Genomic DNA, 24534 nt, shown 5'->3' on the forward strand with positions numbered 1-24534 from the left:
TGATACTGATGGGGGGGACCTGTGGTATGATACTGATGGGGGGACCTGTGGTATGATACTGATGGGGGAACCTGTGGTATGGCACTGATGGGGGACCTGTGGTATGATACTGATGGGGGACCTGTGGTATGATACTGATGGGGGCTCTGTGGTATGATACTGATGGGGGAACCTGTGGTATGATACTGATGGGGGACCTGTGGTATGATACTGATGGGAGGACCTGTGGTATGGCACTGATGGGGGACCTGTGGTATGATACTGATGGGAGGACCTGTGGTATGGCACTGATGGGGGACCTGTGGTATGATACTGATGGGGGCTCTGTGGTATGATACTGATGGGGGCTCTGTGGTATGATACTGATGGGGGAACCTGTGGTATGATACTGATGGGGGCTCTGTGGTATGATACTGATGGGGGAACCTGTGGTATGATACTGATGGGGGCTCTGTGGTATGATACTGATGGGGGCTCTGTGGTATGGTACTGATGGGGGGACCTGTGGTATGATACTGATGGGGGGGACCTGTGGTATGATACTGATGGGGGGACCTGTGGTATGGTACTGATGGGAGGACCTGTGGTATGATACTGATGGGGGAACCTGTGGTATGATACTGGTGGGGGCTCTGTGGTATGATACTGATGGGGGAACCTGTGGTATGATACTGATGGGGGCTCTGTGGTATGGTACTGATGGGGGGACCTGTGGTATGATACTGATGGGGGGGACCTGTGGTATGATACTGATGGGGGGACCTGTGGTATGGTACTGATGGGAGGACCTGTGGTATGGCACTGATGGGGGACCTGTGGTATGATACTGTGATGGGGGAACCTGTGGTATGATACTGATGGGGGCTCTGTGGTATGATACTGATGGGGGAACCTGTGGTATGATACTGATGGGGGCTCTGTGGTATGATACTGATGGGGGAACCTGTGGTATGATACTGATGGGGGCTCTGTGGTATGGTACTGATGGGGGGACCTGTGGTATGATACTGATGGGGGGGACCTGTGGTATGATACTGATGGGGGGACCTGTGGTATGGTACTGATGGGAGGACCTGTGGTATGATACTGATGGGGGAACCTGTGGTATGATACTGGTGGGGGCTCTGTGGTATGATACTGATGGGGGAACCTGTGGTATGATACTGATGGGGGAACCTGTGGTATGATACTGATGGGGGCTCTGTGGTATGGTACTGATGGGGGGACCTGTGGTATGATACTGATGGGGGGGACCTGTGGTATGATACTGATGGGGGGACCTGTGGTATGATACTGATGGGGGGACCTGTGGTATGATACTAATGGGGGGACCTGTGGTATGATACTGATGGGGGGACCTGTGGTATGATACTGATGGGGGGACCTGTGGTATGGTACTGATGGGGGGCTCTGTGGTATGGTACTGATGGGGGGCTCTGTGGTATGGTACTGATGGGAGGACCTGTGGTATGATACTGATGGGGGGACCTGTGGTATGGTACTGATGGGGGGACCTGTGGTATGGTACTGATGGGGGGACCTGTGGTATGGTACTGATGGGGGGACCTGTGGTATGGTACTGATTGGGGGACATGTGGTATGATACTGATTGGGAGGCATGTGGTAATATACTGATAGGGGGACATGTGGTATTATACTGATAGGGGGACATGTGGTATTATACTGATGTGGGGACATGTGGTATGGCACTGATGGGGGCAACTGTGGGATCGTCTTGAACTATTACAGACTGACACATTGTGGCATGGGAACTTCAAAATTTATGTTCACCCCGGGATAAAAAGAAATCTTGTCTTCATTGCTCAAATTAATGGGGTCCAATGTTCCAGTATGCTCCCCTTATCTCTGCTCATGCAGTGTTTATTAGTAATGTGGTAGGCGGTAGTGGTCTCGGAGGACCCTGAGGAACCAGACTGGGGGAACGTAGGAAGAAAATATTTGCCATGTCATCATTAGTGAGATCAAATTTGAAGATTGTGAAAGTTAATTTTCTCGTAATGTTTAATTCAGCCGATAACGAGCCGGCTCCGAGCCGCCAACTATTCCTAATTCTGTAATTGGGAGATCATTAAGGGCCTTGAAATTCATGAGCAATTAGGAGACAAAGTCAGCGGCACAGGTGACTCGCTAGAAGACACTAACTAAGAATATTACCGCTGTCTCCATGTCTGTAGTGCCAGATACTGATGGGGGAACCTGTGGTATGGCACTGATGGGGGACCTGTGGTATGGCACTGATGGGGGACCTGTGGTATGATACTGATGGGGGAACCTGTGGTATGGCACTGATGGGGGACCTGTGGTATGGCACTGATGGGGGACCTGTGGTATGATACTGATGGGGGAACCTGTGGTATGGTACTGATGGGGGACCTGTGGTATGATACTGATGGGGGGACCTGTGGTATGGTACTGATGGGAGGACCTGTGGTATGATACTGATGGGGGAACCTGTGGTATGATACTGATGGGGGCTCTGTGGTATGGTACTGATGGGGGGACCTGTGGTATGATACTGATGGGGGGGACCTGTGGTATGATACTGATGGGGGGACCTGTGGTATGGTACTGATGGGGGACCTGTGGTATGGTACTGATGGGGGGACCTGTGGTATGATACTGATGGGGGGCATGTGGTATACTGATGGGGGGACCTGTGGTATGATACTAATGGGGGGACCTGTGGTATGATACTGATGGGAGGACCTGTGGTATGATACTGATGGGGGGACCTGTGGTATGGTACTGATGGGGGGCTCTGTGGTATGGTACTGATGGGGGGCTCTGTGGTATGGTACTGATGGGGGGGACCTGTGGTATGATACTGATGGGGGGACCTGTGGTATCATACTGATGGGGGGACCTGTGGTATGGTACTGATGGGGGGACCTGTGGTATGGTACTGATGGGGGGACCTGTGGTATGGTACTGATTGGGGGACATGTGGTATGATACTGATTGGGGGACATGTGGTATGATACTGATTGGGAGGCATGTGGTAATATACTGATAGGGGGACATGTGGTATTATACTGATAGGGGGACATGTGGTATTATACTGATGTGGGGACATGTGGTATGGCACTGATGGGGGTAACTGTGGGATCGTCTTGAACTATTACAGACTGACACATTGTGGCACGGGAACTTCAAAATTTATGTCCACCCCGGGATAAAAAGAAATCTTGTCTTCATTGCTCAAATTAATGGGGTCCAATGTTCCAGTATGCTCCCCTTATCTCTGCTCATGCAGTGTTTATTAGTAATGTGGTAGGCGGTAGTGGTCTCGGAGGACCCTGAGGAACCAGACTGGGGGAACGTAGGAAGAAAATATTTGCCATGTCATCATTAGTGAGATCAAATTTGAAGATTGTGAAAGTTAATTTTCTCGTAATGTTTAATTCAGCCGATAACGAGCCGGCTCCGAGCCGCCAACTATTCCTAATTCTGTAATTGGGAGATCATTAAGGGCCTTGAAATTCATGAGCAATTAGGAGACAAAGTCAGCGGCACAGGTGACTCGCTAGAAGACACTAACTAAGAATATTACCGCTGTCTCCATGTCTGTAGTGCCAGATTAGAGCACACCTACCATAGTGGATGGGTATGGGACTACTATGGGTACCCAAGTCAGAAGTCAACGAAATATGCCATACTGGCAACCTGTCGCTAGGGGGAGCTGTATAGGGGCTCATCTTAGTCACGAGTAGGTCACGTCCTCCTGTGAGATCTTAGATTAGAAAATCACTACGTATTGTGAATGGCAGACCTTCCATTTAACCTGGTGTTTGTGTTGCATATTAAATGGGTTTGTTTCCTTTGGTGCTAAAGAGGTTAAAAACCCATTCTATGCTGGTTAGAAACTTGCAGTTCCATCTCACAGCTGTTCCTGACCTGGCCATTTCCTCTCCCTGTAAAATCTGGCCAGACCTTCTGTTCCTTGCCAGTGAAAGTTGTACTTCCTAGCTCCTTGAGAGTCGCTGTGCTGAGTTGGACATCGTTGTTGCTGCTGGAGATTGTTGCGTGCTGCTGTTTTTGGGTGTATGCTTTGCTCATTTACCCTTCCCTATATACCTCTCTCACCTTTGGTGAGTGTTTTGTATGTTAGTTGCTTTTTGTTATTCCTATTTGTCTTACTTGTTTATACACTAGCATTTCTGTCGCATGCCTCTCGGTGGAGGGGACCGCTTAGGGTATAACAGGAGAACAGTAAGGCTGGTGGCCCAAACCTCTTCACCTTTAGAGATATCTTTGGGACCAAGGATGGTTAGGATCCCAGCCCTAGGGAAAGTCCAGTGCCCCTCTTCCTATTTATGTACAGTCGCAGCGTGACAGTCTCCCAATAAAAATGATATCTGTTTTATAGCGATCCGATGTGCCAGTCATAAGTATTTTATTGTTGAAGAAAATCAGTCTGGAAGTGCACTGGGGGCGTGTCAGTGCACTGGGGGCGTGTCAGTGCACTGGGGGCGTGTCAGTGCACTGGGGGGCGTGTCAGTGCACTTGAGAGAAGTAGTCTAAGTGCATTGACACCCCCCCAGACCTATTTCCATAGGACTTCTAAGCTAGATTTCTCTTGACTTGGCATTTCGGATACTTAAAAAAAAAAAGTATAATTTTTTGTTAGGAACTGAGTGTCTGTACAGCCAGACCTCTCCTGCCAAATGAAAAATATACGTTGATAGGTTCTGTTTAAGATGGTTGCAGATAGCCTGACTGCTTCTCTTGGCGTCATAGAGCAGTAGACCAGATTCTGGGCCGTGACGTCCAATTATTGCTGATCTGCACCGAACTTAGAACACATTCTAATCTATTAATGAAAACGTGATCATAATAGAGAAAATGATTACATTGTTTCTGTTTATTCTATAATAAACAATTATAATGAAGCGCCACAAATAAATATGTTCACACGTATATGTCGCAGCACCGCACGGAGACACGGGGAACTGTGCCAGCAACCGTAGCCACAGAGACTTATTACTAGACAGGATCTGATGTACTTCAACAAAATTATCCAGAAATACAAACAATGAGCAAGAAAAATAAACACCGTAATGAGAAAATAATGATCAGCGATGTCACAGAACCGCCAAACACTGCGCACAATACATACACGTCTAACCAAGAATCCTCAGCAACTGGGGTGTGATTACAACCTCTAAAATGTCATATTCTTGTACATAGGGGCAGTATTATAGTAGTTATATTCTTGTACATAGGAGCAGTATTATAGTATATTCTTGTACATAGGGGCAGTATTATAGTAGTTATATTCTTGTACATAGGAGCAGTATTATAGTATATTCTTGTACATAGGGGCACTATTATAGTAGATATATTCTTGTACATAGGAGCAGTATTATAGTAGATATATTCTTGTACATAGGAGCAGTATTATAGTATATTCTTGTACATAGGGGCAGTATTATAGTAGTTATATTCTTGTACATAGGGGCAGTATTATAGTAGTTATATTCTTGTACATAGGGGCAGTATTATAGTAGTTATATTCTTGTACATAGGGTCAGTATTATACTAGTTATATTCTTGCACATAGGGGCAGTATTATAGTAGTTATATTCTTGTACATAGGAGCAGTATTATAGTAGTTATATTCTTGTACATAGGAGCAGTATTATAGTAGTTATATTCTTGTACATAGGAGCAGTATTATAGTAGTTATAGTCTTGTACATAGGGGCAGTGTTATAGTAGTTATATTCTTGTACATAGGGGCAGTATTATAGTAGTTATATTCTTGTACATAGGAGCAGTATTATAGTAGTTATATTCTTGCACATAGGAGCAGTATTATAGTAGTTATATTCTTGTATATAGTAGCAGTATTATAGTAGTTATATTCTTGTACATAGGGGCAGTATTATAGTAGTTATATTCTTGTACATAGGGGCAGTATTATAGTAGTTATTTTCTTGTACATAGGGGCAGTATTATAGTAGTTATATTCTTGTACATAGGGGCAGTATTATAGTAGTTATATTCTTGTACATAGGGGCAGTATTATAGTAGTTATATTCTTGTACACAGGGGCAGTATTATAGTAGTTATATTCTTGTACATAGAGGCAGTATTATAGTAGCTATATTCTTGTACATCGGAGCAGTATTATAGTAGTTATATTCTTGTACATAGGGGCAGTATTATAGTAGCTATATTCTTGTACATAGGAGCAGTATTATAGCAGTTATATTCTTGTGCATAGGGGCAGTATTATAGTAGTTATATTCTTGTACATAGTAGCAGTATTATAGTAGTTATATTCTTGTACATAGGGGCAGTATTATAGTAGTTATATTCTTGTACATAGGGGCAGTATTATAGTAGTTATATTCTTGTACACAGGGGCAGTATTATAGTAGTTATATTCTTGTACATAGAGGCAGTATTATAGTAGTTATATTCTTGTACATAGGAGCAGTATTGTAGTAGTTATATTCTTGTACATAGGAGCAGTATTATAGTAGTTATATTCTTGTACATCGGAGCAGTATTATAGTAGTTATATTCTTGTACATAGGGGCAGTATTATAGTAGCTATATTCTTGTACATAGGAGCAGTATTATAGCAGTTATATTCTTGTGCATAGGGGCAGTATTATAGTAGTTATATTCTTGTACATAGTAGCAGTATTATAGTAGTTATATTCTTGTACATAGGGGCAGTATTATAGTAGTTATATTCTTGTACATAGGGGCAGTATTATAGTAGTTATATTCTTGTACACAGGGGCAGTATTATAGTAGTTATATTCTTGTACATAGAGGCAGTATTATAGTAGCTATATTCTTGTACATAGGAGCAGTATTATAGTAGTTATATTCTTGTACATAGGAGCAGTATTATAGTAGTTATATTCTTGTACATAGGAGCAGTATTATAGTAGTTATATTCTTGTACATAGGGGCAGTATTATAGTAGTTATATTCTTGTACATAGGGGCAGTATTATAGTAGTTATATTCTTGTACACAGGGGCAGTATTATAGTAGTTATATTCTTGTACATAGGAGCAGTATTATAGTAGTTATATTCTTGTACATAGGAGCAGTATTATAGTAGTTATATTTTTGTACATAGGAGCAGTATTATAGTAGTTATATTCTTGTTCATAGGGGCAGTATTATAGTAGTTATATTCTTGTACATAGGGGCAGTATTATAGTAGTTATATTCTTGTACATAGGGGCAGTATTAATTATTGGTATTGTTGATTGTTGATAGCCAGTTTATTGTCTATGGAGTGTGACTAGGCATTGATCTGTCTTTCTTCTTTCTCTTCAGGACTGTCCCACGCAGTACAAGTGACGATGCCTGAACACAAGAAATCGGTCATGCTGTTCCAGTCGACCTTGTTGCGGTGCCATTACTCCACCACCTCGTCGAAGCCCGTCTTGGTCCAGTGGAAATACAAATCTTTTTGCCAGGACCGTACAGAGGAGGCTTTAGGCATCGGGAAAGCTCCCAGCAAGAGCAATATGGGGGGCAACCAGTATCTTGATTGTCCTGATGGCAGCAGGACGGTGCGACCAGTGGCCTCTAAACTGGGAGACAGCGTGACTCTGGGAGACTTTTACAAAGGAAGGACCGTCACCATTGTGAACGGTAAGTCGGTGTAGCGATGTCATCGAGGCTTAGTGTTGATGTCAACAAGATTTTTATCTAAAAATTGTGCCATTTGGCTCGTAGGTGAAGTCAAACAATACACCGGACACTTTACTGGGAGTCCTGTGTATTCACCAGCGCAGTGATCCCACTTCTCTCTCTGCATACACAGGGACCTGTCGATCACCGTGTGGGATCTTAAAGGGGATGTTCACCTTTTACTATTTTTGTTAAAAGGATAGAAGCTAGACTGGAAAGTACGGACTCTAGGACTGGCTTTAGTTAAAATTGCATTGTGGACGGAGACTACGTGATGGTCAGACCCTAGATGAAAGCGACGTGTCTTTTACCAGACTCCTCCGCCGCAGGATGTTATCATCGTCCTTGAGATGCACATTTGCAATTTTCTGTGTGTTTCATTGTATCCTTTTTGTATATATTGATTTCTGTAACAAATTGTAACCGTTTTCTCGTAAGTAACGTAATCAGTTCTAGCCTTGGCGATCGCTGTCATCCGGCTGTAAAACGCAAATGTCCGTGATCAGTGAAATATACTAAGATAACGACCTGCCTGACGCTGGCGACTGAGATGAATCATTAATGTTCATTTTCCCTAGAAAATACACACGTGGTTAAAATGGTTGGTCCCCCTCGTTTATTGACAGAAAAACTCACAATGGTCACAGAAATAACTCGAATCTGACAAAAGTACACCGTGTTCCAAATTATTAAGCAAATGATATTTTTCTCGGATTTTCCTAAATGGTCGGTGCAAATGACAGTCAGTCTAATAAAAGTCATCACCCGTTAGATTATACATCGAATTTTATTGAAGAAACCTCCCAATGATAACAGTATAATCTCCATAATGAATAAAACCCCACAATGCACTGCTCCAAATTATTAGGGTCAGTAGAATTTTTATACATTTGATATAAAGAACTGAAGATGCTCATTTGTGGAATTTGCAGCATTAGGTCACATTCACTGAACAAAAAAGCTATTTAACTCCAAAACCTCCTAACAGGCCAAGTTACATGTAACATCGGAGCCTTCTTTGTTATCACATTCACAATTCTTGCCTCCATTGAACTTGTGAGTTTTTGGAGAGTTTCTGCTTGTATTTATTTGCCTCCAGAGCTGCTGTTTGGATGTGAACGGCCTCCCACCCTCATAGATCTTGTGCTTGATGATCCTCCAAAGGTTCTCTATAGGGTTGAGGTCGGGGGAAGATGGTGGCCGCACCATGAGTTTATCTCCTTTTATGCCCATAGCAGCCAATGACTCAGGTTCTTTGCAGCATGAGATGGTCCATTGTCAGCATGAAGATGATTTTGCTCCTGGTTTCTGCTTTTTAAACCATGGAAGAAAGTTGTCAGTCAGGAACTCTAAATATTTTGCAGAGGTCGTTTTCACACCTTCAGGAACCTTAAAGGGCCCTACCAGCTGTTTCCCCGTGATTCCGGCCCAAAACATGACTCCTCCACCTCCTTGCTGACGTCGCAGCCTTGTTGGGACATGGTGGCAATCCACCAACCATCCACTACTCCATCCATCTGGACCATCCAGGGCTGATCGACACTCATCAGTAAACAAGACTGTTTGGAAATTAGTGTTCATGTATGTGTGGGCCCACTGCAACCGTTTCTGCTTGTGAACACTGTTTAGGGGTGGCCGAATAGGAGGTTTATGCACCACAGCAAGCCTTTGAAGGATCCTACACCTTGAGGTTCGAGGGACTCCAGAGTCACCAGCAGCTTCAAATAACTGTTTGCTGCTTTGTAATGGTATTTTGGCAGCTGCTCTCTTAATCCGATGAACTTGTCTGGCAGAAACCTTCCTCATTATGCCTTTATCAGCACGAACACGTCTGTGCTCTGCTTCAGTCACAAATCTCTTCACAGTACGATGATCACTCTTAAGTTTTCGTGAAATATCTAACGTTTTCATACGTTGTCCAAGGCATTGCACTATTTAACGCTTTTCAGCAGCAGAGAGATCCTTTTTAGTTCCCATATTGCTTGGAACCTGTGGCCTGCTTAATAATGTGGCATATCATTTTTAAGTAGTTTTCCTTTAATTAGAATCACCTGGAAAACTAATTATCACATGTGTTTAAGATTGATTTCAGTGATCCATTGAGCCCTGAGACACAATACCATCCACGAGTTTATTTGAAAAACAAAACAATTAAATCTTTATGACACTTAAATCCAATTTGCATAATAATTTGAACCACGGTGTAATAATAAATAAAAGATCTATGAAAATGAACAAATGAAAGTCAGACATCGCTTTTCATCCATACTTCCACAGAATAAAAAAAAATAAATAAAACTCATGGAATCGGCCAGGACAGAAATGATGGTTCCCCTGAAAATAATGTGATAAAAGGGACATGTTAATTTGCGGTGTGTCCACTAACGAGCATCACAGGGGTCTACAATCCTGGAATCAGTGAGTGGCCGGTATATAGGTGCAAACTGTGGAACGACGAGGTTCTGTTTTTGGATTTTTTTTCCTAATTTCGGACTTCCCCGTTTAACTCCGTAAAGCTGTGCAGTATGGGGCACCGTGGTGACATTACACATCGCGTGAGATTATTGTGTTGCGCCTTTGTCACACTTTATTGCCGCCATTACTCTTGCGAGCTCATGATTGTTATAATTTCCATTTTTCGGTTCAGTGATTCACTTCATTGTATTGGGATCGGTCATTAAAATGTAAAAGTTTTATGGATCCCGGGCAGAATAAAGGACGACTGTAGGCATTTTTATTAATGCAGATATGGTTATTTCATATTCTCTTCTTTTTTTTTTCTCTGTGCATTTTTTGATTTACGTCAGATATTATGGAACTAAATCTTAATCCGTGTTTAATGATTCGTCTTTACGACTTTTTCTTTAATCAAACTTTGGGTTTTAATTCCTCGCCATATCCAATATCTCTTTGCGGTCAATCGATAGGAACAAATTCATAAGTCTGTTTGATAGAAAAAGAAAAAATATCATCAAACGATCACCCAATAGTAATGTCCAGATATATATTCTGAAGGCAGATACCTGGCACTTTACCCAGACCTTTATACTCATAGGCGCCTTCATGCAATTTTGTAGCAGTAAAAAAATAGAATTTTACTTGCATAAATTATTGATTCTGAGATTCAAAAACCACCTTAAAAAATAAAAGGTAAGATTGGGCACAGACCGTCACATAATGTCAAGAAATTAACAGATCAAAGATATCCATGGTCATGGTGCTGGATAAGATTTTTGCCCTTTATTACAAAAAATAAGTGTCCCTCCCCTTTTATTGGGACTATTGAACATAACATATGCTCTCTCTCATTGGCGATAACACGAAAAAAAGGGAGTATAGTCCCCTCCTGGAGCAATGGTTGATAAGATGAAGAAAGGTTCCTGTATCTTCCCTCCTCCCTGGAGTCACTATATAGAGAGGGACAGATCACAGTAATTGGCTCGTTTTGGTTAGTGGGCTGATAGCATAGAGAAAAGTTCCAGTATTCCCTCTCGGACCCACTGGAGGCTATAGAGGGGAGAGATGACAGGTTACATTTGGTAAGATATGTGACAACATGAAGAAAAGTTCCTGTATCTTCCCTTTTCCCTTTGGTCACTATTTAGAGGGTCAGATCACAGTAAATAGCTCATCTTGGTTAGAGGGGTGATAACATAGAGAAAAGTTCTAGTATTCCCCCTCAGAGCCCCTGGAGGCTATAGAGGGGAGAGTGGACAGGCTACATGTGATAAGATAGGTGACAACATGGAGATAGGTTCCTGTATTGCACCTGTGATCACTGCAGTCTGTACAGGTGGAGAGGTGACAGCAAGATGCTGAGATTACAAAGGTTTGGTAACATGAAGAAAAGTTCCTGCCCCCTACTGCCTGCACTGTTATCACTGGAGACCTTTCAAAGAGAGATGACAGTAACAGGCTGTGAATGGAGAGAAGGATAATAACCTGAAGAAAAGCCTCTCCCCCCGATCATTGTAGAGGCTGTACCAGAGGGGACATGACAGTGACAGACTAATTATAAGAGGGTGATTACATTAAGAAAGTTCCTCACCCCCCTACTTTATAAAGCAAGATGACAGTAACCTGGATGAGAAAGGAAAGAGGGTGAAAAAAACAAAAAAAAAAGCTTTCCCCCCATATCATTGTGGAGGCCGTACCAGGGGGGACATGACAGTAACAGACTAATGGTAAGAGGGTGATTACATGAAGAGAGTTCCTGACCCCCCTACTTTATAAAGCAAGATGACAGTAACAGGATGAGATTGGAAAGAGGGTGATAACACGAAAAAAAGCTTTTTCCCCCATATCATTGTGGAGGCTGTACCAGGGGGAACATGACAGTGACAGAGTAATTGTAAGAGGGGTGATTACATGAAGAAAGTTCCTGACCCCACTACTTTACTAAGCGAGATGACAATAACAGGATGAGATTGGAAAGAGGGTGATAACACGAAAAAAAGCTTTTTCCCCCATATCATTGTGGAGGCTGTACCAGAGGGGTGATTACATGAACAAAGTTCCTGACCCCCTTATTTTAAAAAGCAAGATGACAGTAACAGGATGAGATTGGAAAGAGGGTGATAACACAAAGAAAAGCTTTTCCCCCATATCATTGTGGAGGCTGTACCAGAGGGGACATGACGGTAACAAACTAATGGTAAGAGGGGTGATTACATGAAGAAAGTTCCTGACCCCACTACTTTACTAAGCGAGATGACAGTAACAGGATGAGATTGGAAAGAGGGTGATAACAAGAAAAAAACACATATGTCCATTCCCTGCTGTCACTTGAGGCTGTGCGAGGAGGAGGATGACTGTAACTGGCTGTATTTGGTGACGGGTGATAACAGGAAGAAAAGTTCCTGAATCCTGTTCTTTGGTCGCTGGACGCTGTGATCTTACAAAGGATCAGTCCAATCATTGATAGCAAATTGAAATGTTAAAATAAAGGGAAGAATTGAAATACAAAGTAGTTTTGTAAAGTTGGAGAACTTTTTCTTACAGAATTTATTTACGAGCGGCGAGCCTCTTTAACCTGTGTAACAGTGATGTGCTCTCTCTCCTTGCGCCTGTCGTAACTTTGCTGGTCTTTGTCATTGGTTCTAGATGCAGATCTCGAGTTCGGCACTGTGCAGTGGGGAGACAGTGGCCTCTACTATTGCCTTGTGGCGGTCTCTGACGATTTGGAAGGAAAAAATGAGGATCGTGTGGAGGTCCTTGTAATGGGTGAGTACTAGAATCCGACGCTTATATACACAGGAGCAGCTATCACTTGTAGTGGAGAATACACCTATAGGGACACAGCGGAGTTACATGGTAAAGTTGTTGCTGCTTATGACCACCACTAGAGGGAGCTCACTGCATACAGATTGTAAAACTCCCATAGTGAGCGCCTCCTAGTGGTGGCTGCAGCCAGACAGAATTTTAATCAATCACTTTTTTGATTAAGCAAACATGTGAATTTCAGTGTAGGTACCATGGGACTCATTGCACCAGAAGACCCTAAAGTTCATCTCTTAATCCCTTAATTGCCTGACTGCTTTTTCCTCTGATTGGATGCAGCACTAATCTGCTATCAGAGTGAGAAGAGAGAGCTCGGAGACTGTTTTTTTTTCCTATCTTGGATAGCAAGAGACCTCTGCAGCCAATCGGTCGTTGGTGATTAGCTGCAGTGGTCACTTCTTTGCCAAAAGTGGATATGAGGAGATCGTCAGGTGTAACTGGGCAGCATATATGGAGATCACGAGTAGTCACCTGCATGTTTCTTTGCCTGGCCCTAGACAAGCAGGAGAAAACACTCTCAGTAGGGATTCCCTGATGACGTCTGTAGGATTAATGGCGGTTTCCCTATCGTATAGCTGCAGCGAGGTCTCTCCGGCGTCCATGGGGGTCCGGATTGGGGGGATGTCTTCTGCTCTATAGGAATGAATGGTAATTTCGCTGCCTGGCTTGGAGGGATAACGTAATTTCAGCCTAAATGCAGAGTTTAGAATTAGATTCATTTAGTAAAGGCATCATTACTGCAGCTGGCGACTGAGCGGCCATTAAACTTTGAATATTTGCACCTCTGGGGAACAGATCGCAGCTGCAGCGTCTGTTACATAATTCCGCCTTTTTATTCTGGCGTATCTGGGATCCTCGGGATCTCCATACAGATTTGCAGCCCTGGCAGCGTCTCCGTAAATGTTTTGCGGAGTCATTAACCCCCGTCGCTCTCCCTGTTGACATTACAATGGAGGATAATTGCAGGAATTATTAGGCGACAGATGGGGGACGCGGCCAGAGGGCTGATACTGGATATCGATCCCCTGGTGATGGGGACTAACGTATATACATAGCAGTAGAGTCGGGATTTAATAAATGCAAGAGTAAAAACTCTGTGCACCCTGCATCTAATTGCATCATACTTCTAGCACAATGCGGATTTATTTGTGCAGTGATCTATATGGGATTGTGCAAAATGTGTTTGTGCCCCTCCAATGCAACCTCAACTCTGCTACCTGAATTATCACCCTCTACCCTTGTTACTTCTCTGCCTATAATACATGGCCAACTCGGACCTAATCTGCTCCAGTCTGCAAGGTACCTCTCCATATATCTCTGATGTAATCTTCTGATACCTCCACACTCATAATCTCCAGTCCACACCTGTCCTCTCCGTACATTTCTGACCTAATCCCCCGATACCTCCACACTCATAATCTCCAGTCCACACCTGTCCTCTCCGTACATTTCTGACCTAATCCCGCGATACCTCCACACTCATAATCTCCAGTCCACACTTGACCTCTCTAAACATCTCTGCCCTCATCTCCTGATACCTCCCCACTCATAATCTCCAGTCCACACCTGTCCTCTCCGTACATTTCTGACCTAATCCCCCGATACCTCCACACTCATAATCTCCAGTCCACACCTGTCCTCTCCGTACATTTCTGACCTAATCCCACAATACCTCCACACTCATAATCTCCAGTCCACACTTGACCTCTCTAAACATCTCTGCCCTCATCTCCTGATACCTCCCCACTCATAATCTCCAGTCCACACTTGTCTTCTCCGTACATTTCTGACCTAATCCCCCGATACCTCCACACTCATAATCTCCAGTCCATACTTGTCTTCTCCGTACATTTCTGACCTAATCCCCCGATACCTCCCCACTCATAATCTCCAGTCCACACCTGTCTTCTCCGTACAGTACATCTCTGACCTAATCTCCAGAGTCTTCCCCTCTCATAATCTCTGGTCCACACCTGTCTTCTCCTTACATCTCTGATCTAATCCCCTTATACCTCCCCACTCATAATCTCCCGTCCATACCTGTCTTCTCCTTACATCTATGATCTAATCCCCTTATACCTCCCCACTCATAATCTCCATTCCACACCTGTCTTCTCCGTACATCTCTGATCTAATTCTCTTATACCTCACCTCTCATAATCTCCAGTCCACACCTGTCTTCTCTGTACATCTCTGACCTAATCCCCTGATAACTCCCCTCTCATAATCTCCGGTCCACACTTGTCTTCTCTGTACATCTGACCTAATCCCTGATACCTCCCCTCTCATAATCTCCGGTCCACACCTGTCTTTTTCCTACATCCCTGGCCTAATCTCCTGATACCTCCCTTCTCTTAATCTCCAGTCCACACCTGACCTCCCTATAGATCTCTGACCTAATCCCCTTATACCTCCCCTCTCGTAATCTTTGGTCCACACCTGACCTCTCCGTAGATCTCTGACCTAATCCACAGTGGTCTAGAGGCCACGTCAGTTGCGTACAGCCACCAGACCAGAGCTTTGAGCCTTTCAACCTGCTGACATCCCCTGGCATGGCATGACTTCATATATTCATCTGGTGACCAAATCAAAATATTCGGCCGGGATTTAGGCAAGTAGAAGATAACTCAAGGGACTTTCCATCTGCCACTGGACCAGGGCTCTGCAAATTTAAATTTTAATTTCTACTCCCCACTTCTAGACCTGTGTCCTCCATACAGCCCCAATGCAATATCTAATATCCGGTTCCTTCTTACTCGTAATATCTGGTGGACGACCTGTCCCCTTCATACATCTTACTTGTGTCCAGTTCTCACAAGATATCCATTTTTGGTTTTCTCTTTTCTGCTTCCCTCACAACCGTCCCCGAAATTTCTCCTGTCCTTCGCCCATTCTTTGGAACTCCCTACTCCAGACTGCCCCATTCTGAACCTTCAAGAGCATCCATATCTTCGGAAAACATGTGTCCTACAGTAACCTTCCTAACCTCACCCACAGTCCCCTGCCTCTTCTCTTGTAAACCCTTGTGGGCTGGATTTCCTTCTTCTTATGTGTCTCATGTAATCCTGTTTATTGCGCCTGTTTTTGCTTTACTATATACTTTTGTACTATACCCCTTCTGTTTGCACCTACTTCATGTATGCAATGTTCTACAAATAAAGTGTGTTTTGACATAATACTAATGATAATTAGATAAAGGGACGATCAGTGTAGACACAACACTTGAAGACGTTGCAATTTTTTGTTCTTTACTTTTGTACTTACCTCCTCGTTTTCAATAACTTTGTTTTTAGGTTTTAGTTGACATAACCTTATGAGGGCTTGTTTATTTGTGCCACGAGATGTAGTCTTGAATGACACAACATGCTTTACCATAAAATCTATATACGGTATATATAATTGTCTAAGGGTCTGTTTGTCTGTAACCGAAATCCCGTGTCGCTTCATAAATAAACTGCATACATATACTAGAACGAGAATAACATGAAGGACAGTCTGTGAGGGAGAGAATAACATGGAGGACAGTCTGTGAGGGAGAGAATAACATGGAGGACAGTCTCTGAGGGAGAGAATAACATGGAGGACAGTCTGTGAGGGAGAGAATAACATGGAGGACAGTCTGTGAGGGAGAAAATAACATGGAGGTCAGTCTGTGAGGGCGAGAGTAACATGGAGGACAGTGTGTGAGGGAGAGAATAACATGGAGGACAGTCTGTGAGGGAGAGAATAACATGGAGGACAGTCTGTGAGGGAGAGAATAACATGGAGGACAGTGTGAGGGAGAGAATAACATGGAGGACAGTGTGTGAGGGAGAGAATAACATGGAGGACAGTCTGTGAGGGAGAGAATAACATGGAGGAAAGTGTGTGAGGGAGAGAATTACATGGAGGACAGTGTGTGAGGGAGAGAACAACATGGAGGACAGTGTGTAAGGGAGAGAATAAAAATGTTCCCCGTTCTTAAGTTTATCATACGGTAAAATAAATGGTGTCTTTGAAAACTATAAGTCATCCTGTAGAAAACAAACTGTCATACAGCGATAGATGACTAATAAAGTTTTGACTCTTAAAATAAAGACAGGAGAAAAACAATGGCAGTGTGTCCAATGGGTTAAAACATAAATGTAAGCACCAATGTTTATAAGAATACAAGATGGTGGCCCAATTCTAACGCATCGGGTATCTACTATATAATCGTCTAATTCTGTCTGTGTGTAACGGAAATCTCGCGTCGCTGATTGGTCGCGGGCAGCTGGCGAGACCAATCAGCGACAGGTGCAGTCCGGCCACGAATTGGCACAGGATTTGAACCACGCTTCGCTGATTGGTCGCGCCCGGCCGGCCGTGACTAATCAGCGATGGGCGCAGTCCGGCCACGAATTGGCGCGTGATTTGAACCACGCTTCGCTGATTGGTCGCGGCCGCGACTAATCAGCGATGGGCGCAGTCCGGCCACGAATTGGCACGGGATTTGAACCACGCTTCACTGATTGGTTGCGGCCGGCCGCGATCAATCAGTGATGTTGGTGCGGGATTTAGCACACTGCATCACTGATAATGTATATATTTTACCTGGAAAATCCTGTGTATTCATTGCATTATTCTTAAATCTTCATAAATGAACTACATACAGTATAGACCAAAAGGTTGGACACACCTTCTCATTTAAAGATATTTCTGTATTTTCATGACTATGAAAATTGTAAATTCACACTGAAGGCATCAAAACTATGAATTAACACATGTGGAATTATATACTTAACAAAAAAGTGTGAAACAACTGAAAATATGTCTTATATTCTAGGTTCTTCAAAGTAGCCACCTTTTGCTTTGATGACTGCTATGCACAATCTTGGCATTCTCTTGATGAGCATCAAGAGGAAGCCACCGGGAATGGTTTTCACTTCACAGGTGTGCCCTGCCAGGTTTAATAAGTGGGATTTCTTGCCTTATCAATGGGGTTGGGACCATCAGTTGTGTTGAGCAGAAGTCTGGTGGATACACAGCTGATAGTCCTACTGAATAGACTGTTAGGATTTGTATTATGGCAAGAAAAAAGCAGCTAAGTAAAGAAAAACGAGTGGCCATCATTACTTTAAGAAATGAAGGTCAGTCAGTCTGAAAAATTGGGAAAACTTTGAAAGTGTCCCCAAGTGCAGTGGCAAAAACCATCAAGCGCTACAAAGAAACTGGCTCACATGAGGACCGCCCCAGGAAAGGAAGACCAAGAGTCACCTCTGCTTCTGAGGATAAGTTTATCCGAGTCACCAGCCTCAGAAATCACAGGTTAGCAGCAGCTCAGATTAGAGACCAGGTCAATGCCACACAGAGCTCTAGCAGCAGACACATCTCTACAACAACTGTTAAGAGGAGACTTTGTGCAGCAGGCCTTCTTGGTAAAATAGCTGCTAGGAAACCACTGCTAAGGACAGGCAACAAGCAGAAGAGACTTGTTTGGGCTAAAGAACACAAGGAATGGACATTAGGACAGTGGAAATCTGTGTTTTGGTCTGATGAGTCCAAATTTGAGATCTTTCGTTCCAACCACCATGCCTTTGTGCGACGCAGAAAAGGTGAACGGATGGACTCTACATGCCTGGTTCCCACCGTGAAGCATGGAGGAAGAGGTGTGATGGTGTGGGGGTGCTTTGCTGGTGACAATGTTGGGGATTTATTCAAAATTGAAGGCATACTGAACCAGCATGGCTACCACAGCATCTTGCAGTGGCATGCTATTCCATCCAGTTTGCGTTTAGTTGGACCGTCATTTATTTTTCAACAGGACAATGACCCCAAACACACCTCCAGGCTGTGTAAGGGCTATATGACCAAGAAGGAGAGTGATGGGGTGCTACGCCAGATGACCTGGCCTCCACAGTCACCAGACCTGTATCCAATTGAGATGGTTTGGGGTGAGCTGGACCGCAGAGTGAAGGCAAAAGTGCCAGCAAGTGCTAAGCATCTCTGGGAACTCCTTCAAGATTGTTGGAAGACCATTCCCGGAGACTACCTCTTGAAGCTCATCAAGAGAATGCCAAGAGTGTGCAAAGCAGTCATCAAAGCAAAAGGTGGCTACTTTGAAGAACCTAGAATATAAGACATATTTTCAGTTGTTTCACACTTTTTTGCTAAGTATATAATTCCACATGTGTTAATTCATAGTTTTGATGCCTTCAGTGTGAATGTACAATTTTGATAGTCATGAAAATACAGAAAAATCTTTAAATGAGAAGGTGTGTCCAACCTTTTGGTCTATACTGTACATATTCTAGAATACTCGATGCGTTAGAATCGGGCCACCATCTAGTAGTGTATATAATATTAACCAAATCATTACGACTAAGTAAAAAGACGCAACATACAGTATAACAATATACAGTATGTCTCCATATATCAGAAGATAAGTATTAAGAGAGCAAGATTAAATGCAAAAAAATAAATACATCTCCAAATAACTGATGGATTAACCACGGTATTGGACTTGTGAGCTTTTTGTGGTTCTCCACCTCTGTGGCTTCCTCTGGGGTTATAATTTTATAATATGTTCTTTATAGTATGCTCTTTCTTTATCTGATGTTTTTTTATTTTGCTTCTTCTTATACCTATTTCTAATGTAAGGTTAAATGTTTTCTTTACGCACACATTTGCATAATGCAGTAAGAAGATGTGATTTTGACAAATCTACACATTGCTGAAAATTTCTGCAGATTTCAAAAGCCAAGTGTCATGATCCAGGCCGGGGTTTGTTTCATGTTATTCTCTCCCTGGTCTGGTCAATGTGGGGTTAACCTTCTCTGCCTCGTTTTGGATTCTCTGTGGCTATTTCAGTCTGCTGTTGCCTGCAAACCAATGTCAGTGATAGTTCATGTTCCCAGGCTAGAGCAGCTGACCCCTTGATTCCGTGTTCTTGTCCTCTGCCTGTTTACTCTGTTCCTGTGACTTCCCTTTCCTGCCTCCCTGCTTGTCTTAGTGTTCGCTCCCTGTGCTTGGACCTTTGTTGTGAATTCTGTGGCTGAATTCACTCCTGTGGTCACAAGTGGTACTGCAGCTTCTGAGCTTCCTCCCTCAGGTGTTCTGGTGAGCTCGTTGGCTGCTTTGTTATTTAACTCCGCCTGATTCTGTCTTCCTTGCTCCTTGTCAATGTTCCAGTGTTGGATCTGAGCTTCTGGATCTTTCCTGTGGCCTGCTGCTCTGCTTAGATAAGTGCTTCTTTGCTTTTGTTGCTACTTTTTCTGTCCAGCTTGTCATTTCGTTTTGCTGGAAGCTCTGAGACGCAAAGGGTGTACCGCCGTGCCGTTAGTTCGGCACGGTGGGTCTTTTTGCCCCCTTTGCGTGGTTTTTTGCTTTAGGGTTTTTTGTAGACTGCAAAGTTCTCTTTGCTATCCTCGCTCTATCTAGAATATCGGGCCTCACTTTGCTGAATCTATTTCATCCCTACGTTTGTCTTTTCCTCTTGCTAACAGTCATTATATGTGGGGGGCTGCCTTTTCCTTGGGTATTTCTCTGAGGCAAGCCAGGCTTGTATTTCTATCTTCAGGCTAGTCAGTTCCTCAGGCTGTGCCGAGTTGCATAGGTAGTGTCAGGCGCAATCCACAGCTGCCTTTAGTTGTGTTTAGGATAGGTTCAGGTATTGCGGTCTACAGAGATTCCACGTCTCAGAGCTCGTTCTATTGTTTTTGGGTTATTGTCAGATCACTGTATGTGCTCTGATTGCTGGCACACTGTGTCACTGGATTGCCTACATAACAGTACAAGGAGCCAACCTAATGATTCTCAATAGAGGGAAAAAAGAAGTTCTGACATCATTTTTTTTTTCTCAGCTCTCTGTTCAGTCTTTTTTTTCCCCTAGACATTTGGGTGTTTCAGGCCACAGGTGTGGACATGGATATTCAGGGTCTGTGCTCTTCAATGGATAATCTCGTTACAAATGTACAAAGGATTCAAGATACTATTGATCAGAAATCTATGTTATAACCAAGAATTCCTATTCCTGATTTGTTTTTTGGTGATAGAACGAAGTTTCTTAATTTCAAAAATAATTGTAAGCTATTTCTGGCCTTGAAACCTCATTCTTCTGGTAATCCTATTCAACAGGTTTTGATTATTATTTCTTTTTTGCGCGGCGACCCTCAGGACTGGGCATTTTCTCTTGCGCCAGGAGACCCTGCATTGAGTAATGTCAATGCGTTTTTCCTGGCGCTCGGATTGCTTTACGATGAGCCTAATTCAGTGGATCAGGCTGAGAAAAATTTGCTGGCTTTGTGCCAGGGTCAGGATGATATAGAAGTATATTGTCAGAAATTTAGGAAGTGGTCAGTACTCACTCTGTGGAATGAATCTGCGCTGGCAGCTTTGTTCAGAAAGGGTCTCTCTGAGGCTCTTAAGGATGTCATGGTGGGTTTTCCTATGCCTGCTGGTTTGAATGAGTCTATGTCTTTGGCCATTCAGATCGGTCGACGCTTGCGCGATTGTAAATCTGTGCACCATTTGGCGGTATTGTCTAAGATTAAACCTGAGCCTATGCAGTGCGATAGGACTATGACCAGAGTTGAACGGCAAGAACACAGACGTCTGAATGGTCTGTGTTTCTACTGTGGTGATTCCACTCATGCTATTTCTGATTGTCCTAAGCGCACTAAGCGGTTCGATAGGTCTGCCGTCATTGGTACTGTACAATCCAAATTCCTTCTGTCCATTACCTTGATATGCTCTTTGTCGTCGTTTTCTGTCATGGCGTTTGTGGATTCAGGCGCTGCCCTGAATCTGATGGATTTGGATTATGCTAAACGTTGTGGGTTTTTCTTGGAGCCTTTGCGGTGTCCTATTCCGTTGAGAGGAATTGATGCTACACCTTTGGCCAAGAATAAACCTCAGTACTGGACCCAGCTGACCATGTGCATGGCTCCTGCACATCAGGAAGTTATTCGCTTTCTGGTGCTACATAATCTGCATGATGTGGTCGTGTTGGGGTTGCCATGGCTGCAAACCCATAATCCAGTATTGGATTGGAATTCTATGTCGGTATCCAGCTGGGGTTGTCAGGGGGTACATGGTGATGTTCCATTTTTGTCTATTTCGTCATCCACTCCTTCTGAGGTCCCAGAGTTCTTGTCTGATTATCAGGATGTATTTGAAGAGCCCAAGTCCGATGCCCTACCTCCGCATAGGGATTGTGATTGTGCTATCAATTTGATTCCTGGTAGTAAATTCCCTAAAGGTCGATTATTTAATTTATCCGTGCCTGAACACACCGCTATGCGCAGTTATGTGAAGGAATCCCTGGAGAAGGGACATATTCGCCCATCATCATCACCACTGGGAGCAGGGTTCTTTTTTGTAGCCAAGAAGGATGGTTCACTGAGACCGTGTATTGATTACCGCCTTCTTAATAAGATCACTGTTAAATTTCAGTATCCCTTGCCATTGTTATCTGACTTGTTTGCTCGGATTAAGGGGGCTAGTTGGTTCACTAAGATAGATCTTCGTGGTGCGTATAATCTGGTGAGAATCAGGCAAGGAGATGAATGGAAAACTGCATTTAATACGCCCGAGGGTCATTTTGAGTATCTAGTGATGCCGTTCGGACTTGCCAATGCTCCATCTGTGTTTCAGTCTTTTATGCATGACATCTTCCGTGAGTATCTGGATAAATTCCTGATTGTTTACTTGGATGACATTTTGATCTTCTCAGATGATTGGGACTCTCATGTGAAGCAGGTCAGAATGGTTTTCCAGATCCTGCATGCTAATTCTTTGTTTGTGAAGGGATCAAAGTGTCTCTTCGGTGTGCAGAAAGTTTCATTTTTGGGGTTCATCTTTTCCCCTTCTACTATCGAGATGGATCCGGTTAAGGTCCAAGCCATCCAGGATTGGACTCAGCCGACATCTCTGAAAAGTCTGCAAAAATTCCTGGGCTTTGCTAATTTTTATCGTCGCTTCATCTGTAATTTTTCTAGCATTGCCAAACCATTGACCGATTTGACCAAGAAGGGTGCTGATTTGGTTAATTGGTCTTCTGCTGCTGTGGAAGCTTTTCAGGAGTTGAAGCATCGTTTTTGTTCTGCCCCTGTGTTGTGTCAACCAGATGTTTCTCTTCCGTTCCAGGTCGAGGTTGATGCTTCTGAGATTGGAGCAGGGGCGGTTTTGTCACAGAGAGGTTCTGGTTGCTCAGTGTTGAAACCATGTGCTTTCTTTTCCAGGAAGTTTTCGGCTGCTGAGCGTAATTATGATGTGGGCAACCGAGAGTTGCTGGCCATGAAGTGGGCATTCGAGGAATGGCGTCATTGGCTTGAAGGAGCTAAGCATCGCGTGGTGGTATTGACTGATCATAAGAACCTTACTTATCTAGAGTCTGCCAAGCGCTTGAATCCTAGACAGGCCCGTTGGTCGTTATTTTTTGCCCGCTTCGATTTTGTGATTTCGTACCTTCCGGGCTCTAAAAATGTGAAGGCGGATGCTCTGTCTAGGAGTTTTGTGGCCGACTCTCCGGGTTCATCTGAGCCGGCGAGTATCCTCAAGGAAGGAGTCATTGTGTCTGCCATCTCCCCTGATTTGCGGCGAGTGTTGCAAAAATTTCAGGCGAATAAACCTGATCGTTGTCCGGCGGAGAAACTGTTCGTCCCTGATAGGTGGACTAGTAAAGTTATCTCTGAACTTCATTGTTCGGTGTTGGCTGGTCATCCTGGAATCTTTGGTACCAGAGAGTTAGTGGCTAGATCCTTCTATTGGCCATCTCTGTCACGGGATGTACGTACTTTTGTGCAGTAGTGTGGGATTTGTGCTAGGGCTAAGCCCTGCTGTTCACGTGCCAGTGGGTTGCTTTTGCCCTTGCCGGTCCCAAAGAGGCCTTGGACACATATTTCGATGGATTTCATTTCTGACCTTCCCGTTTCTCAAAAGATGTCAGTCATTTGGGTGGTCTGTGATCGCTTTTCTAAAATGGTCCATCTGGTGCCCTTGGTTAAATTGCCTTCCTCCTCTGATTTGGTGCCTTTGTTCTTCCAGCATGTGGTTCGTTTGCATGGCATTCCTGAGAATATTGTTTCTGACAGAGGTTCCCAGTTTGTTTCAAGATTTTGGCGAGCCTTTTGTGGTAGGATGGGCATTGACCTATCTTTTTCCTCGGCTTTCCATCCTCAGACTAATGGCCAGACCGAACGAACCAATCAGACCTTGGAAACATATCTGAGATGTTTTGTTTCTGCAGACCAGGATGATTGGGTGTCCTTTTTGCCGTTGGCTGAGTTCGCCCTTAATAATCGGGCCAGCTCGGCTACCTTGGTCTCTCCATTTTTCTGCAATTCTGGGTTCCATCCTCGTTTCTCTTCAGGACAGGTTGAGTCTTCGGACTGTCCTGGTGTGGATTCTGTGGTGGACAGGTTGCAGCAGATCTGGACTCAGGTAGTGGACAATTTGACCTTGTCCCAGGAGAAGGCTCAACTTTTCGCTAATCGCAGACGCCGTGTGGGTCCCCGACTTCGTGTTGGGGATCTGGTTTGGTTATCTTCTCGTCATATTCCTATGAAGGTTTCCTCTCCTAAATTTAAACCTCGTTTTATTGGTCCGTATAG

General features: G+C 43.8%; 1 protein-coding gene across 4 annotated transcripts in view; it reads left to right on the forward strand.

Annotated features, from left to right (window-relative positions):
* Positions 1 to 24534, forward strand: part of ILDR2 (immunoglobulin like domain containing receptor 2) — a 274974-nt gene that overhangs the window by 128744 nt on the left and 121696 nt on the right. For all 4 annotated transcript variants that reach the window (XM_069760600.1, XM_069760601.1, XM_069760602.1 and 1 more), the window contains exons 2-3: positions 7325 to 7645; positions 12788 to 12907. In XM_069760600.1, coding sequence (XP_069616701.1) covers positions 7325 to 7645; positions 12788 to 12907 — 441 coding nt within the window. The remainder of the gene's footprint in view (positions 1 to 7324; positions 7646 to 12787; positions 12908 to 24534) is intronic.

Source organism: Ranitomeya imitator, chromosome 3 (assembly GCF_032444005.1).
Source record: "Ranitomeya imitator isolate aRanImi1 chromosome 3, aRanImi1.pri, whole genome shotgun sequence".
NCBI classification, from domain to species: Eukaryota; Metazoa; Chordata; class Amphibia; order Anura; family Dendrobatidae; genus Ranitomeya; species Ranitomeya imitator.